The following is a 17,085-nucleotide window of genomic DNA, read 5'->3' as shown; positions in this document are numbered from 1 at the left end:
TGTCCTTTGTTAGGTTTGTTCTATTGGTGCTCTCGGTCCATGTGCACCGCTTCTTTGGCCTATAAATATCCTCCTTATGTGCTGTTTTGATTCATCGAGCATTTTGTTGCGTGGTCTGAAATCTTCGTAGTCATGAATGTGGTAGTTTGTGAAGTAGAGCAGCCTCCGGGCGTATTTTGTAGTTCTTGTGTATCTTGCTATAGCTGGAGGGAGTCTTATGATAGGAATTAGAGGTAGACTAATCTCGCAGCAGCATTGTACTTGGAAGTACGTGGCGGTAGTCGGAGGGAGTCTTGTGATGTGGGATACGTTCCTTCATCTGGCAGTTCTGGGTTGATCCTCGTCACCTACCCTGAGACTATCCAGTGTAGATCAACACCATATCTAGCATCACATCGAACTTGGGTAGACAGATGTCTGCCGGCCTTCTCTGCTCCATGTTTTCCTGCTGTGCTGCTGATTTCCGCCTTGGATGCACTGCGTCCGTCCTTTGAAGAAAACAGTGTAGCCGAGTGCGGTTTGTTCTACCAAGTAGCAATTTGGAACACGTAGTCGCTCCAGAGCCTAGCTGTGTCCGGGTTCCTCTTTGCTACCTTGCTTATCGTAGTATCGAGTTCGTTGGGTCTTGTAAGATGTGTAATCTTCTATTTTTTGAAACCATTTATGATGGAAAGAATCTTGTCTTCTGAGTTGTCATTCTTTATTCTCCTGATGTCCCAGTTGTTTTTGAGATTCCCGAGTTCTTTCTATAAGGACTGGGTTGTTGTGTTCCTTGTGAGGTAACCCTTCTTTGTTTCATGGTTGTTGAGTTCTTTTTGTAGCAATATGATAGCTCTGCCGTGGTGTTGGATGGATAAGTCTGAAATCTGCCCGTTGAACTGTACCGTTGTGTGGATTTGTGCCATCCGTCATTTTAGCTGTGTTAGTAAATGGACTATTGCGTCCTCGTGCCATGTTAAAACGGGCCTGGTGGGCCACGTTTTTACTGGTGTAAAATATATTTAAGGGCCTTTACTCTTTTTTTTCTTTACTGCCCTGATTTCCCCTTGAAACCCTAGTCTTCAAACTTCCGTCACCGCCATTATTGCCGTCATCTGAGTGCCGCCATCTGAATCATCATTGGCTCTTAGTTCTTTATTGCTCCCGCTAGTATATGGGTAGGAAGAAATCAGCAACCAAGTCCCAAGCAGCCTTTGTAGATGAGGAGGCATCACTTTTTGTGATTGAGAATCAAGAGTTTATGGCCATAAGGGCTGCTCAGAAGATTTAGCCGGCTCCGACAATGACTGAAGATTAGCTTCATGAGCTTGTTAGCGATGGTCTGATTCAGAGCAAGGACATTACTGATTAGAGAGCACCAGGCGAGCATCGGGTCCCTACTCTAGGTCCTGGTGAGATTTTTCTTTTTGTCTCCTTTATCCGTGCCGGACTCTGCCTTCCTGCTTCTGCTTTTCTTCACCGATTTCTCAACTATTTTGGGATTAGCCTGAACCATCTTGCTCCCAATGCTGTCCTTCATCTTTCTGTTTTCGTTCATCTTTATGAAACTTTCCTTGGAATTCCTCCTTCTCTTTCTCTCTTTCGTTACTTCTTTCGTCTAAAGCCACAACCCCGCCGTGATGACACCAATGTTCTTAGTGGCTGTGGGATTTAGTTTTGCTAGGGTCTTAAGAGCAAATTCTTTGACTATGACCTGATTGATTCTGTGAGGGATTGGCGTGCCGACTGGTTTTATGCCGCCAATTTGATTCCTCCTCTTTCCGTTCATTCTGGATCTAGTCCCTTGGTTAATGACTGATAGGAAAAGAACCCCCTGATGATGAATGAGAGCCAAGCGATCAAGCCATTTCTTGAGAGGATATGTACTCTAAAGCAGCAGGGCTTGACCGGCTTCAGTATCATCTCTAGTTTTCTTTGCCGCTGTGTTCAGCCTCTGAAGGAGCGAGAGAATTTTGGGTTTGAGTACTCTGGGGCAAAGGACCCTTCTCGTATGGTCCCTGCCCTTGAGTTGACTGATGAGGAGGTGCTCGAGCGTCTTCAGAAGATGCTGAAAGGAGTAAGCGTTGTCCCGCTTGCGGTCCTTGAGTATAGTGCTAACAACCCGCCTCCTGCTGTGAGTTGTTTTTTCTTATGCGGGTACTTTTTGTATTTCTTTTGCTGTCTCCACTTTTTGCTTAGTCTTCCTTGTCTTGTTGTTTTATTCTTTTATAGGAATTGGGGCGTAATTTCGCTGATCCGATTCCCCTTGATAATTGCCCTACAAATGTGGAGGCTAGGGATAGTCTTGCTGGTGCATCCTTGACCAGTAAGTTTCAAACCACCACAATATTCCCTGGCGTTTCTTCCGCAAACCTTGATGTATATGTAGAGTATGTTCCTCGTCCAATTCCTCGAGCTCCTCGTACTGTCGGAAAGTTGGGGCGAGCGGATAGTTCTTCTTCTGCTGTATCTACTGCCAAGAAGTCTCGCTAATCGAGTACTCATCCAGGTACTCCAGTTGTAGCTAGTATGCTCTTAGGTGAGCATATTAATACGCTCTGTCCTTTTGTTGTTTGTTTTTATCTTTGGCCGAGTACTTTTGTCCTTTTTCAGCTGGTGCCATGGTGGCCTTGGTCAAGAGTGAGGAAGAAGAGGATGATGATGCCGCCCTTGTTACTCGTCGGTGAGTTGTTTTCTTGTTTCCCTGTTGTTGAACCCCTCTTTTTGTTTTGACTTTGGTCTTGTTTTCTTGTAGTAAGCGGTCATCAGGTTCGAGTTCTTCTGGGGCTCCAGTACTGGCCGCGCTGCTCCTGTCATAGGGTGGCGGTGATGTTTTTGCCGCTATAGTTCCCCCTCTTAGGTCCTCTGTTGGTTTTCTGAAGAAGAGGGTAGCTGAGTGAGTGATTCCTTGTTATGCTTCTTTGCTTCTGTTTTCTTTTCCTGACTCATATTCTTATCGTTGAGTTTTCTTATCATCTTGCAGACCCTCGCCTTCTCTTACTCCTCAATCGCCCTCTTGTCAGTCCTCTGGTGCGCCCCTGCGTACTGAGTCAAAGGACTCAGAAAGTACGGTCGGTGAGGTGGCTATGAGGGAGATGGGCCCCCTAGGTGATCACGCTGTTTCGGATCTGCTAACTCCAGGGGTGACCATGGCCGTGGGGGTGGATCCATCTGAGGAGGTAGCCGGGGCTTCCTAGGATACGGCCCTGGTTTTGCCTTCTTTGCCTACGTCGGCTTCTCCTTCTGCCTCTCTTGGTACCAGCGCTCCGCGTTTGGATGATGATGTGTTGCATCAATTTGATGCTACTCATCGGTTGTTAGAGCTGACCGCTGCCTGGGGAAACTTGGCGACCTTTGTGACTTCTTTTGGGGAAAAGCTCCAAGTAAGTTTTCTGAAGTTCTTTCTTTGGATGTTCGTCTTTCTTCTGTCCTTATGTCTTGTTTTTCTCTCTCTCTCTTTTTGCTCAGTCTTTTTCTCGTGATCATACCAGCTTCTTTTTCTCGTCTAAAACCGAGAAAAAGTTGTCTTCTGAGGTGAGTACCCTAAAGGCAGAGCTTGACCTCTGTCGGGCCGAGTTGGAGACCGAGCGTCAAACGCATCAGAAGGAGGAGAAGGCTCTCCATGCCTGAGTGGTTGAGGCAGAAAAGCAGAGGGATGCAGCTGCCTAGGAGGCCTTGAAAAATGTGGAGGCCATAAAGAAAGAGTGCACTGGTATTGTGAGTTCTTTTTCGTTTCCTTTTGTATTCAAATTTGCCTTTCTGCTAACTTGTTTTTTGTTGCCTGGTCTAGCTCTCTGAGTTGAAAAGCAGAAGCTCTCGGAGGATATCGAGGAGATGAAGACACTTGTCCATACTAACCAAAATAGGGCTGAGGAGGTAATTACTCGAGCTGAAGAAGAACTCGCGCTTGCTAAGTTGATTAGGCGTGGAGCTGACAGGGATCTTGTGTAGGCCCAAAAAACTATCGAAGTCTTGACTGGCAAGTTGGTGACGGCTACTGAGAACTGGAATGCTTTGTGGAAATCCTTTCGGTCAGTAGCCGGTCTTCTCCGAACTTCAACGGATGATGGTCAATCTTGGGCTCAGTTTATTCCCCAAGTGTCGACCCGTTTCCAGGAGTTCGTGAAGAGGTGCGCCCAACTGTGTACTAGAAATGTTCTTGCCCAGGTCCGAGTTCTTTCTCCAGAGTTTCCTTTATCCAAGGTTGCTGATGAAGCCGAGAGAGAATATCTGGATGCTATTGAGAAGGTGGAGCCTGAGATCGAAGATTTAGCTAGGAGGATTATTGATAATCTTAACATTGATATTTCTTCTCCTGATGACAATGCTTGATGTAATTGACCTTTGTACTCCAGCTTCTGTAATAGAACACTAAACTTCTTTTTGAATGAAGATTGAATGAAGATTCTTTATTTTTTGTTGATGTCTTCTTTGCCTGTATTTCTTCGTCTTGTAAACAACCCGGTTTAGGTAGATCGTTGTCTTGACAAACTTTCTTGATCTGTCGAGTGCTTTTCTGGCTTTCGTTTGTGCCGTGTAAACAACTTGGTATATGTAGATCTTTGTCTTGACAGACTTTCTTGATTTGACGAGTGCTTGTCTGGCTTTCGTCTGTGACTTGTAAGCAACTCGGTATAGATCATTGTCTTGACAAACTTTGTGTTCTTGTTAGTACTGAAAAGACATAGGACCGGCGATCTCAAGTATCTTCAGCTTCTTCTTTTCGGCTTAACTCGGGATGTGGTCAGCATCTGATCCTTTCCCTGGTTGCAAAAACATCCTAGGATCGACAAGCCCCCGAGCACTTCATGGTTGAGTTCTGGAAGCCTCGTCTTGTTCCTTTAGGTCCTACCGAGTAGGTATAAGCGTCGTCTGAGTGCTTTCCTGAGCGAAACCGTGTAGCGCTTCTTGGGATCTTCTGAGTGTAGCCCTCGAGCCTCTTGCTATTTGGAACAAGGAGCTGGGGGGTCTTGTCTTGAAATTGCTCTGATTTATGCTCAGGCTTAATTTCAGTCGTTTTGCTTTTTGGTTCGGGTATTAGCTTATTAGCTACCTTCATCGGCGGGCTCAAGCATCTTTTTAGCTCTTTTGCTCTTGGCCGGTATGCTCAGGCATATTTTCAGCTATTTTGCTTTTTTGGTTCGGGTGTTAGCTTATTAGCTACCCTCATCGGCGGGCTCAAGCATCTTTTCAACTCTTTTGCTCTCAGCCGGTATGCTTAGGCGTATTTTCAGCCATTTTGCTTTTTGGTTCGGGTGTTAGCTTATTAGCTACCCTCATTGGCGGGCTCAAGCATCTTTTCAGCTCTTTTGCTCTCGGCCGGTGTGCTCAAGTGTATGTTTCACCACCGATAGCCTACCACGGGGGTACCTGGGGCAGTTTGTTCGGGCTTCAGCGTATGAAGAACTCGACGGTAAACGCAATAGACAGACGATTTATTCTGGTTCGGGCCCTCGACCGTGACCGAGTAATAGCCCTACGTCCAGTCGGCGTTAGCCTTTGCGTTGGATTGATTGTGAAGTGTTCTGTTGTAAAAGTCGTGTCTCTAGGAACCCTGCCCCCCTTATATAGTCAGGGGGTCAGAATCCTAGTTGGTTTTATAATGAGAGTTCCTAGTAGGATTACAGAATAATACTACTACTAAGATTATAAGGGAAGAATTCTAGTTAGACTAGATCTTCTCCCTTTCTTGCGGGGTATCCCGTGGGTCCCGCACTGACAGGTACTTGATTGATGATGAATACTTTGTATCGTAGGTACCATTATCAGTGGCCAACACCCTATTCGACTTCTACTAATCGGACAAAGGCCTCGGGGGCCACTGAGTGGCTCGCGCGCCCTCGGGTGGAGACGACTTCTGGTAGGCCAAGACAAACAGATAGGGAAGTTGTGTTCGACTACAATGTCTGTCTGCCTTGTCACTCGATAGATGCACGGTTAAGTGTGCCCCACGGTTTTACGAAGGTTGAGAGTGAGAGATGACAAAACTTTAAAATCACTTTTGTTGATTACACCAATGGACCGTCTATAGAGAGATAAGAAGGGCTTGAGGACAACACATGATTTTTTTTGGTTGATTAAATCATCAAGCACCTCAACTAGAATGGTGCTTTATAGCACTCCACGCTTCAAAGTATTGTACATTATTTATCCCATAAAATCTCTCTTCCATCGTATAACCTTTACAGCATATGCTGATTTGCATTGGAATATTGGATTCTATTTGCTAGCTGCTGAGGACTCTACGGCCTACGGCGGTGACAGAAACTTCGAAAACAAATGAAAAAAAACTAAAAAGTGCCCTTAACAAACCATCAATTTTCAACCCTACAAATCGAAGAATTTTTGTTCTTTTCTATCATATATAAGTGTTAAGTGCACATACGGCAAGTTTTATTCAATGGCACTTTGTATAATAATGTGTAACAAACATATAAAACGTCCAACTTAAAGAACAGTCTCGTTCGCTTGGAGAAATTTTAAAGGAATTTGGATAAATCTGAAGGAATTTGTGAGAGAAAAATACTGTTCCGGATGAAAAAAGAAATGGACCAAGCCAGATTTAAGGACACACGAACATGGCCTAACAAGGAGGATTGGCAAACAGGCAGAGTACACAGTAGTAGTAGCGTTCCCTTAAGGAGGGTGTTAACACTGGACTCAGTTCTCTTGTTTATTCTCAACTTGTTTCGGTTTGTTTCAGCTTATTCTTTTTTACGGAACACTATTGAATCAGCCGAAATCAGCTCTAAACTGGATCAGCCGAACACCCTTAAGGGGTGTTTGGTTCTACAGGTCAGTGTAAAGGGGTGTTTGGTTCTTTCTTCTAAACTTTAGTCACTGTCTCATCGGATGTTTGGACACATGTGTGGAGTATTAAATGTAGACTAATTACGAAACTAAATGCATAGATTGAGAATGTTTTGTAAGATGAATTTTTTAAGACTAATTAGTCTATGATTTGATAATATGGTGCTACAGTAAATATGTACTTATGATAGATAGATTAGGCTTAATAAATTTATCTCGTTGATTATCGATGAATTTTATAATTTATTTTTTTTATTAGTACGAAGCACTCCTTTGCGACACCAACATGACCGGAGCTCCAGACATAAACCATGGAGAGCGCCGCACTAACCTTGTCATCAACAGTGTCAAACTTGCTGAGCAGGATGCCATCGATCAACCTCTTCTCTGCATCAGGAACAGGCGACAGGTCCGCGAGTTTCTGGTTGAACTGGGTGAGCTGATCGACGGCGTCGTTCCCAACCAACGCCTCTCCGACGAACAGGACCAGGTCCGGGCTGTTGACGGCGGTGAGCTTGGAGAGCGCCCTCATGAGCGGCTCGTTGTCCTGCATACACCCAGCGGTGTCGACCAGGACGACGTCTGACCTGCTCCGCGCTGCTTCCTCTATGGCCTGCTTCGCCACGACCGCCGGGTCTCTCTGGTACCCCTTCTCGAAGACGGATATCTGGAGCCTGCGCGCGTGGGTGCGCAGCTGCTCGACGGCGCCGGACCGGAAGGTGTCGCACGCCGCGAGGGTGACGGTGAGGTCGTGCTGGAGGAGCCACTAGGCGACCTTCGCGAGGTTGGTGGACTTGCCGACGCCGTTCACCCCGACGAAGACGATGACGTACGGCCTCCCACTGTCCCTGGCCGCGTGCACGTCTCTCAGTACGTCGATGGACCGGCTTGGGGTCAGGATGCGCACCAGAGCCGCCTCCATGGCTGCCTGGACGGTGGATGCTGTGCTCGTGAAAGACCCCAGCTTCTTGCGTCTTGCCCTCCAGGCTTGCCGCCACGGAGTCGCAGAGCTTCTCGGCGATCTCCTCCGCCACGTTCTTGGTCATGAGCCTGTCCTTGAAAGCCTTGAGCGCGGGTTGCAGATCGGACCTTTCGATTACGCTGTTGCCACCTGCAATGCTCTGGAACACTGAGGAGAACCATCCTTTGGTTCTTGGGCCATCTTCAACCGTTTCAGCAAGATCGATCTTGCTCTGTCCCTGATTGACTCGCACATGATCCGTCCGCTTGCTCTCATCAGCTGGGTCTGAGAAATCCAGTTTCCTGTCTGAATGCCCATTATTGTTCTAATCCCTAGGGTTTTTCCTCTTACTAACATCTTTATTGCTCGGCTTGTTGGTGTTAGTGTTATTCTTATTACTGTGGGTGAACCTTGTTCGCAGATTCGAGAAGAAACTCAGATCAAAGGCCTGGCCATCTTCCTTCTCCTCTTTCTCCCCGGAGACGCCATCGGAGGCATCCTGCTTCCCATCACCATCACCATTGCCGTCAGATTCAGAATCACCAGGAGCATTGTGGACGGCAGGTTGTGGCTGCGGACGACGGGAAGGCGGCGCAGCATCAACGGGCTTCTACTTATTAGGCCTGCTCATCTCCTCGGCTCGCGCTTGGGCCTCGAGGTGGAGCTGCCGGAACACGTCGCCGAAGCCGTCGTAGGTGGCGCGCTTGGGGTGGTAGACCCGCGCGAACTCGGCGCGGACGGCGGCGAGGAGGTCGTCGACGTAGAGGAGGCGGAGCACGCGCCGGTACACCGCCACGAAGACGAGGCCGAGCCCGTTGTGGAACGCCCACTTGAGCGCGTGCTTGCCGTCCTGAGAGAAGCCGGGCCCGTCGCCGCCGGCGGACCGCTCCTCGAGGAGGCAGTTGCGGATGAGCGCGTCGACCGGCGAGCCCTTGCCGCCGCCGCCGCCGCTGAGCGCCCACAGGATCAGGCCGCCGCGCGTGAAGATGAGCAGCTCCTCCAACATCTTGGCCGGCAAACCTTCGGATCGATGCGGAATTGCGGATCAAAGAGATCCCCTTTCTCTTCTTGTATGTGCAGAGCGATGCCTCCGATCGGATCCGACTCTCTCCGGACTCCGGTTGTCTCCTCCTACCCGAGTCGATCTCCTGTTGGAGGTTGGAGCGAGGGACACGAGCACGATGACAGGTGGGCCCCGCTGCGTGGCAAACCGATCTGCAACGTGCACGGTGCGCCGTTCGAATCGTCATTCGTTCCAAGCTCCGGGCCCACTTATCAGTGATACGGTGCACGGGGACTCTTTCCATTTGCCGAGCATAACCCGAGCCAGCGGCGGCGGCGAATCGAGCAGGCGCGACGAAAGCGGCGGGCATGGCGGCGGCGTTGGAGAGCGTGGTGGTGGTCCACAACGTGGCGAAGCGGCACAACGTGGGGACGCTGGCGCGGAGCGCGACGGCGTTCGGCGTCGCGGAGGTGGTCGTCGTCGGCCGCCGCGACGTCAGCGCCTTCGGCAGCCACGGCGCCACCTCGCACCTCCGCTTCCGCCACTTCGCCTCCCTCGCCCTCGCCCGCGCCTACCTCAAGGCAAGCTAGCCCGACCTGTCCTGGAGCAGGCCCCTGGCCTCACCAAACCCCTAAACCCTAGTCCCCTGTCCTGTCCTCCGTTTGTTTTGCTGAGTATGAATGCCATGTGTTTGTGCGTGTTGTGTTGCAGGACGAGAGAGGGTGTGACATCTGCGGCGTGGAGATCACCGAAGACGCGAAGCCGGTGACCGCGCACCCGTTCCGTCGGAGCACAGCGTTCCTCTTCGGCAATGAGGTTGGTGGGTTTCTCCTCGTCATTCAGTACAAGCCTGGCGAAGTTAGGTTGGTTGGTATGCAATTTGAATGGGGAAATTGTGAATCGCGATATACCTTGGTTTCGCGGACTGAGATGGAAATTAGCGCAATTCAGTTGCTGAATTCACTGCCATGTTACTCACATATTTGCATTGGGCACTTTTAAATTGTGCGCAAACACCAAATGCCTTAAAACTAGCATTCCTTTTGATGTTTCAGTCAGGTATCTATTGAAGTAAGAATAGTATTCAATAATTGAGTAGCTTGACCAAAGTGTAATTCTGGAGAAAACTGCATCTCTCTTACAAAAAGACATTAATTGTAGAACTCCTAAGATACAATTAAGATGTTAGCTAGAGACGCTATTTGAGTTTTGTAATGTAAATTCTATTAAGGGGCCGTTGCATGATGCTATCCTAGTTTCAATATCTTGAACAAGTCTTGTGGAAATGTAATCTATCACCAGAACCTTGCTCTGTCACCAGAACCAATAGTAAAAAGGTAAAAGAAGGAGAAGCGAATCCCAAGTCTCAGGGCGGACGAGTTCAGAAAAGAATCCCATGACTTGTACAGATTACTTGAATATACTTGCAAACAGAAGATATAAACTCAATGATGTATTTCATGCTAACCATTAGTTGTACAAGAATACTTCATTATTTTACATTAAGATGTTTTATTGCTCAGTTGGTCACTATAATTCCCCACTTACTAGATTAAACGAAATTTTGTATCTGAGGTTACTATTAATACGCAAGCATAGCTTACAATCTCCCTTGTTTGATTTAAGTCCTGCCAGTTCTGTTTGTTTCATCTTATAGGGCACAGGACTCTCACAAAAAGAGTGTGATATCTGTGACTTCTTTGTCTATATTCCTCAGTATGGTGGTGGAACTGCATCTCTCAATGTTACAGTTGCAGCTTCAATTGTTCTCCACCACTTTGGGGGTAAGAGATTCCATCCTGCTCCAGTCATCACCACATATTTTTGGTAATGTATAACAATTTAATTGAAATTGGATTTTGTGAAGCTGCAAATAGTCATATAAAGTTCTTCTTTTGAAATTAACTGTTTTGTGGAGCTGCAAAGCTCTAAATTTACATATTCCCACTCTAAAAAAGTCACATTTGCTCTCTGCCAACCATGTGGGCATTTATTTGTGGGCATATATACATCTCTCTCTATAGTAGGCAGTAACTTGGGTTATTTATGTATCTTTTGTACACTATGACCTTATATACCAAACCTTTTATTGGAGTATATATATTACCCGGAAAAAGTTAGAGTTGCATTTTTTGTACATAAAAAAAGATTTATATGCGTATGTTATCAAGCACTGTGGAATCTCTACTTTAATCTGCATATAGATGCATCCAGAGGAAAACCTGATCCATTATTCTGTCTCATTTGGTGATGTCTGAATGTTCACAATACTAACTGATTTGCATACATGTAAAGCTTGTTTGGTGGGGGCAGTATGATTGATTTTGAATATTACTGCTGTAGCCTGAAGTCCAGGTCTTACAAATTCCTAGCTGTATGCTAGAATTTGTTTCAGATTTTACATTATATCAGTTCTTTAGCAGCTTTTGGTTTTTGCATGATCATCCACAGTGTGGGCCATGGACATAAATTATGCATAAAAGCTTGCATGATCCTTCTTAGTTTATACTTGCCCAGTATGCCAAGTTTGTTACCTTTGTTATTAGGTGTTCTTCTAAGATGATGAAACAAATCAATATACTTACCACTAGCCATGAAGAATTTCTTGTAAACCCGATCATGCACTCACTCTTATTGGTTCAATGAAAGCACACCGTATCAGAAACCTGGGTACTGTTGGTTGTCCACTGGTTTTTATCTCATCAGATTTTCATTTTCTTGGTTTATAGAAGCATCATATGTCATTAAACGATACATCTAATGATAACTACACATATTCACATTTTAATTTCTGAAGGTGAGCTTGATAAAGTTCTGACAGCCATTTGCGTATAAAATTGTCAGTGATCCTAGGTTGCATCGACATGTTACAGTCACCTAATTTGTTTTGCATGGCTCTCTGCAGTCTGGGCTGGCTTTCCTGAACGAGGCCGAGAGGGCAACAAATTCATTGTGGCTGATAGACCACAACAGGGGCACTCAAGGGGCCTTTACTGCACAGACTCAATTGAAGCAGTGATTGAAGAGCGGAAAATGCGAAAAGAAAATGCATGTGATATACTTGAGGAAAATGGAGGCAACCATCCTCAGGAGTCAAATGGCCTAGATTTGATGTTTACAGACTAGACAATATTTCATCTCTGTTGTTGAATCAAGTCACAGCTTTGGTGTTGATGGCACGAATTTGCAATACTACAATGCATGACAGGAATCTCTTTCCTAGGGAAAGAAGTAGAACACTTTTTGTTTTTTTGCTAGCTTGGCATGGAGTGCACTGACCTTTTTGTGAAGCCATGGGGGATGGTTAATAGTGTACCTTGAAACCAAGGGTACAGGTAAAGCACTGTTTGCTCAGATTGTTTGTGTTTTATGTTCTAAACAAATAAACAATGTGTTGCACTTAAAAAAATGTGTTACATGTTATCAGAATTCCTCTGTTGTAATGACCATGTAGGTGGTTGATTCTTGGCATCTGACTTCCTCATTTCGCAGGAAGTTGGATGGTTTACTTCAAGGATGATTTTTCAACATTATCTTTGGGGAACTTGTATTTGATCTTCTATTATGAAGCTTATTTATTGTTTGTTGCCATCCTACGGGATCTGATTTTTGATCCTTCAAGATCATGGAGCACCCCAGGCCACGGGTTCACTCTTCGGTGCTAGCATCCTCGCCACTGAGTCAATGGCTGGAACAGCAACAGGGAGAATGCCGTGGCTGTCTATACAATTCTGCTACAAAGAATGAATTAATAAAGCACCCTATTGGCTGTCTATCCTTTGAAGTTTCAAGTTTCCCCTACAAAGGATGAATTAATAAAGCGCCCTATTGGCTGTCTATACAATTCTGCTTTGGGGGTTATCCAACTCTGTTGTTGAATGGAGTCCCGTTGTCCATTGACACAAACTTGCAGTATAGCAGCACATAATTGGGATGTCTTTTGTTGACAGAGAAGTTGAACCCCATGCAAAATGAAAAAGAAAAAAAAAACAATTGGAGTGGAAAAGGAGGTGGCATATACTTTTCAGAAGCATATATCTTGGAAGTTATTTGGACATCTTACAATAACTGAACCTTCAGGAACCATGAAGATTGCGCATGCATAATAAAAGCTTACAAACTAGTAGGTAAACTTGCCAGTGCTCTATCCTTGTTCCATTGATGTGGCGACACAGATATTTGCACAAGGTCAACTGAATGCCAAGCAATCTTTCAAAAGAGCCACCTCAATGGTGAAGTTGCATGCATTGGAGTTTAGATGTTACAACAGAAGTGCTCCATGTTGGAAGAATTACAGACAATGCTTTATACCCATTTAAGTCCTAAGGGATTTCTGCAAATACTCCTTGATTCTGTGCAGCTCAGCAGCAGCATCTTTCATGTTCATTCTGTTTGACGGGTTGTCCTTCGAACATGAAATTCCAACTCCTACTACAGAAGCTAAGCAACTGAGTATCCCCGAACCATTGTCATGCACTTCATCATGCAATAGTTCTGGGTCAATGATTTCTGATATCTTGTCAGGTAATCCTGCCTCAGCAAGCAACTGCAGGGTCAAGCCATCTATGAACATACCATCAATTGGTGCCTTCCCTGTGAACATCTCAAGCAGAGTAACCCCAAAGCTGTAGGCATCACCAGCAACTGATGCCTGACCACCTGCTCCATATTCTGCGACAATGGAAATATTATGACAAATTGACAATATCATAAGAAGGCAATACAGCAGGGGCACTAAATTAAGGCATTATGATTGATAGTAAGAAATGTGAATAATGAACAGTGGAGGTACCTGGAGCAGCATATCCAATGGTTCCTCTTATACCAATAGTGCTTTCAGTCCCAATGTTCAAATTTGATCGGTCCATGGATTCACCAATCAGCTTTGCAAGCCCAAAGTCAGCAACATAAGCAGTCCAGTCACTACCAAGGAGGATGTTGCTAGGCTTCAAATCACAGTGGACCACTGTTGGACAACTACTGTTGTGAAGATAGTCTAGTGCATCTGCTACATCAGTCGCAATGTTCATCAGTTGGGTTAGACTTAACTTGTGTGTCTGCTCATTGCTTCTTGGATGCAGCCACCTGTCCAAGCTGTACCTGGGCATGAAGTCGAAGACTAGAGCTTGGAAGTCATTCCCTCTAGAGTCTATACTGGAGCAACAGGTGATAATATTGATCAAGTTCCTATGTTTCACTTGTCGTAGAGCCTCACATTCAGCCAAAAAACTTCTGGAAGAACCAGGTTGCTGTGGAGCAAACACTTTGACAGCGACTACAGAATCCCTAGCACTTGTAAGAGACAAATTTCCTTTATAAACAGATCCATATTTTCCAGCTCCTATCAGATTAGTAGGGGCAAAACCATCCGTAGCTTCAAAAAGTTGGAGGTATGAAACTCTAGGATACTTGTTGTCCAACAAATGGTTTTGTGTAGCATTGATCCTGTCCAATCCTTTTCTCCCTTTGAACAGAAAGAGTGCAACCAATAGAAGAGAGAAACATATAGCGATGCCGGCGGTGGGGAGAAAAATCTTGAGCTGCAACCGTTTTCTGTGGCTGCAGTGTGGCTTGACCTCACATGGTGGCAATTTCAGCTCTGCAACACCACCGCAAAGCCCATCATTTCCAATTACAGAAAACCTAGTTATGTTAGTGAACATCCCATGTGATGGCACCTCACCCTCTAGATGGTTATAGGAGAGATCCAGCTCTACAAGAGCGCTTGAGTTCTGGAGAAGTTGTGGAATGGCTCCAGACAGATAGTTGTGAGCTAGGTAAAGCTTTTGCAGCCCATGAATCTTGCTCAACTCTTGAGGGATGCTACCAGACAGACCATTTCTTGTGAAATTCAGCATGCTCAAGCCCTTCAAATTACCAATTGATGGAGGGATGCTCCCAGTGAAGTAATTGTCATCGAGAGATAAGTATACTAAACTTGCACAGTCTCCAAGTGCTCCTGGTACTTCACCAGATAAGTTGTTTTTTGACAGATCCAATGTTGTCGCATGCTTGAGGCTACCAATTTGTGGAGGAAGAACACCAGAAAGATAATTGTGAGAAAGTAACAATGAATCAGTTAGTGATGAGAGGCTGAATATTACTCAAGGGATAGCACCGGTAAGCCTGTTGAAGGATAATGTCATGGATGTTAACCTGTGCAAGCTCCCAAGGTTCTCAGGAATGGAGCCATTGAGCTCATTGTTTGATAATTTAAGGGTGAGCAGTTCTGTGAGGTTGCCAAAGGAGGGTGGTATACCTCCTGATAGGAGATTCGCCTCCAGCGTGAAAATTTTCAGGTTTTGAAGTCTTCCAATGTCCTCAGGTATAACACCATGCAGATTATTTCCAGTGAATTCTAGATCCTCAAGGCTGATGAGGTTTCCGATACCCGGAGGGATTACCCCAGACATCCCATTCATTGACATGAGTAGCAGCTGTATTGGACCTGTGAAATTGGCTACAAAACTTGGAAGCACTCCTCCCAGGGTGTTATTACTAACATCCAGAACCTCTAGACGGGTGCAGTTGGTGAAATATCTGAGGAACTCCCAGCCCGCATCATCCTCAGCTTTCAGCATGTTGTTCCCCATCTCAACAAGCACCGGGCAGAGCGTCCCTATCTCAGGAGGCACCCTTCCGCCGAAGTGGTTGTTGGCAACGACCAGCTGCTGTAGTTTGGTGGCATTTGAGAGGGACGCAGGGAGTGTTCCGGAGAAGCTGTTCTTGTTCCTAGCGCCACCCAAAAGAAGCACTTCAAGGTCAGGCAGGTGCCTGCCTGCATCTGGTGGCAATCTGCCATGCAGATTATTTGAGCTGAAACCGAAATACTGGAGGGACGATATGTTAAAGAAGAGAGGTGGAATTGTGCCCGTGAGGTTGTTCCTCCCAGCTTGGATGAATTGGAGATATCTCAAACGGGAAAGACCCTCTGGGATGGTTCCTTCCAGCGTGTTGTAAAAGAGTGATATTCCTTCCAGTAGAGAGACGTTACCGAGTGATGGAGGTATATGTCCTACGAGATTATTCTCGTCAACATAGAGGGTTTGCAGCTGAGATAGCGACCCTAGACCACTAGGAATTCCCCCACGAATCAGGTTCATCCCTAAGTCCAGGAACACAAGGTTGGAACAGTTGGCTAGGCCTGCAGGAATCTCACCGGCAAGAGAGTTGTTGCCCAATTGGAGAGAGCGCAGACGGTGTAGCCGGTTGATGGTGTGCGGTATGTCCCCTGACAGCATGTTGCCTTCGATATCGAGCGTCCGAAGGAAGGTGAGGTTGCCGATGACAGGAGAGATGGTACCTCCTAGGTTGCAGTAGCTCAGCCTCAGAGAAACCACCCTGCCCGGATGCCGGCGGCTGCATGTCACGCCGGGCCAACGGCAGAAGTCGGAGCTGCTGCCGTTCCATGATCTTAGTGAGCCCGAGTCATCTGACAGCGCCTCTTTGAATGCCAACAGTGCTTCACGGTCGCCATGCTTTCCAACAAGCGACGAGGAATCAGCCGGCCAGACTGTGAGGAGCACCAGCAGCACAAGGGTGAGCATAGAGTGCAGAGTTGCCGCCATGGTTCCTACTTGCTAACATGAGCTGCAAGGCTTCATCCTGAAACCATGGATATAGATGAGTAGCATACACCGTTGGTTCTATCGCCCGGTTCTTTTGAGGTTATCAGCCAGCGGCTCTACTTTTTAGTCACAGGAATAGTTTTTTTTTATCACAACAAATCAGTCCTATAAATCAGCCACAGCAACAATAAGGGGGTGTTTGGTTCCATGGACTAAATTTTAGTTCATGTCACATCGGACGTTCGGATGCTATTTAGGAGAATTAAATATGAGTTAATTATAAAACTAATTACATAGATGGAGACTAATTTACGAGACGAATTTATTAAGCTTAATTAATCCGTCATTAGCATATATTTACTGTAGCACCACATTGTCAAATCATGGACTAATTAGGCTTAAAAAATTCGTCTCGCAAATTAGCCACAATCTGTGCAATTAGTTATTTTTTTCGTCTATATTTAATACTTCATGCATGTGTCCAAACATCTGATGGGACATGGGCTAAAATTTTCATGTAGGAACCAAACACCCCCTAAGTCCTGCCGAACAGGACAAATCATGATCACTTCAAGAAACAGAGGATAAGGAAGACTTTTTGTTTTGGGCTGTCACTTTCGTGTGATTTAATGGCTGGCAACAACGGCACCTCATGGCTCATAGGGCCCGACCGGTCGCCGCTAAGGACCATGCTGACCATGACACCTCCAGACTATTTAGTGCTCCGCGTGATTAATGTTTAGTCTGCTCGGTCTTCTTTGTTA

The 17,085-nt window shown here is 46.0% G+C and overlaps 2 protein-coding genes and 1 pseudogene across 5 annotated transcripts; 1 reads left to right on the top strand and 2 right to left on the bottom strand.

Moving 5' to 3' along the window:
• Positions 1–7,044: 7,044 nt before the first annotated feature.
• Positions 7,045–8,832, bottom strand: LOC136530769 (uncharacterized; annotated as a pseudogene).
• A 161-nt stretch (positions 8,833–8,993) lies between these two features.
• On the top strand, positions 8,994–12,839 carry LOC136530768 (uncharacterized). 3 transcript variants are annotated; one of them, XR_010777868.1, is made up of 5 exons: positions 8,994–9,334; positions 9,465–9,569; positions 10,411–10,537; positions 11,659–12,088; positions 12,246–12,839. XR_010777868.1 is itself a non-coding variant. In XM_066523498.1 (4 exons), exons 1-4 carry the CDS (start codon positions 9,122–9,124, stop codon positions 11,877–11,879), a joined length of 606 nt encoding a protein of 201 aa, XP_066379595.1. In that variant the 5' UTR covers positions 8,994–9,121; the 3' UTR covers positions 11,880–12,201. The 3 variants fall into 3 exon arrangements, 2 of the variants coding, with proteins under 2 accessions (XP_066379595.1, XP_066379593.1); XM_066523498.1 differs by lacking the exon at positions 12,246–12,839 and having other exon boundaries at positions 10,471–10,537; positions 11,659–12,201; XM_066523496.1 differs by lacking the exon at positions 12,246–12,839 and having other exon boundaries at positions 11,659–12,199.
• Positions 12,840–12,983: 144 nt separating this feature from the next.
• Positions 12,984–16,713, bottom strand: LOC136530767 (probable LRR receptor-like serine/threonine-protein kinase At3g47570). 2 transcript variants are annotated; one of them, XM_066523495.1, is made up of 4 exons: positions 14,910–16,713; positions 14,437–14,771; positions 13,546–14,352; positions 12,984–13,424 (listed from the first exon to the last, which is right to left on the bottom strand). In XM_066523495.1, exons 1-4 carry the CDS (start codon positions 16,319–16,321, stop codon positions 13,069–13,071), a joined length of 2,910 nt encoding a protein of 969 aa, XP_066379592.1. In that variant the 5' UTR covers positions 16,322–16,713; the 3' UTR covers positions 12,984–13,068. The 2 variants fall into 2 exon arrangements, with proteins under 2 accessions (XP_066379592.1, XP_066379591.1); XM_066523494.1 differs by having other exon boundaries at positions 13,546–14,771; positions 14,910–16,712.
• Positions 16,714–17,085: the final 372 nt, after the last annotated feature.

The sequence above is a fragment of the Miscanthus floridulus genome, unplaced genomic scaffold (genome assembly GCF_019320115.1).
Source record: "Miscanthus floridulus cultivar M001 unplaced genomic scaffold, ASM1932011v1 fs_196_2_3, whole genome shotgun sequence".
NCBI classification, from domain to species: Eukaryota; Viridiplantae; Streptophyta; class Magnoliopsida; order Poales; family Poaceae; genus Miscanthus; species Miscanthus floridulus.
This window is presented reverse-complemented; position numbering and strand designations above follow the sequence as displayed.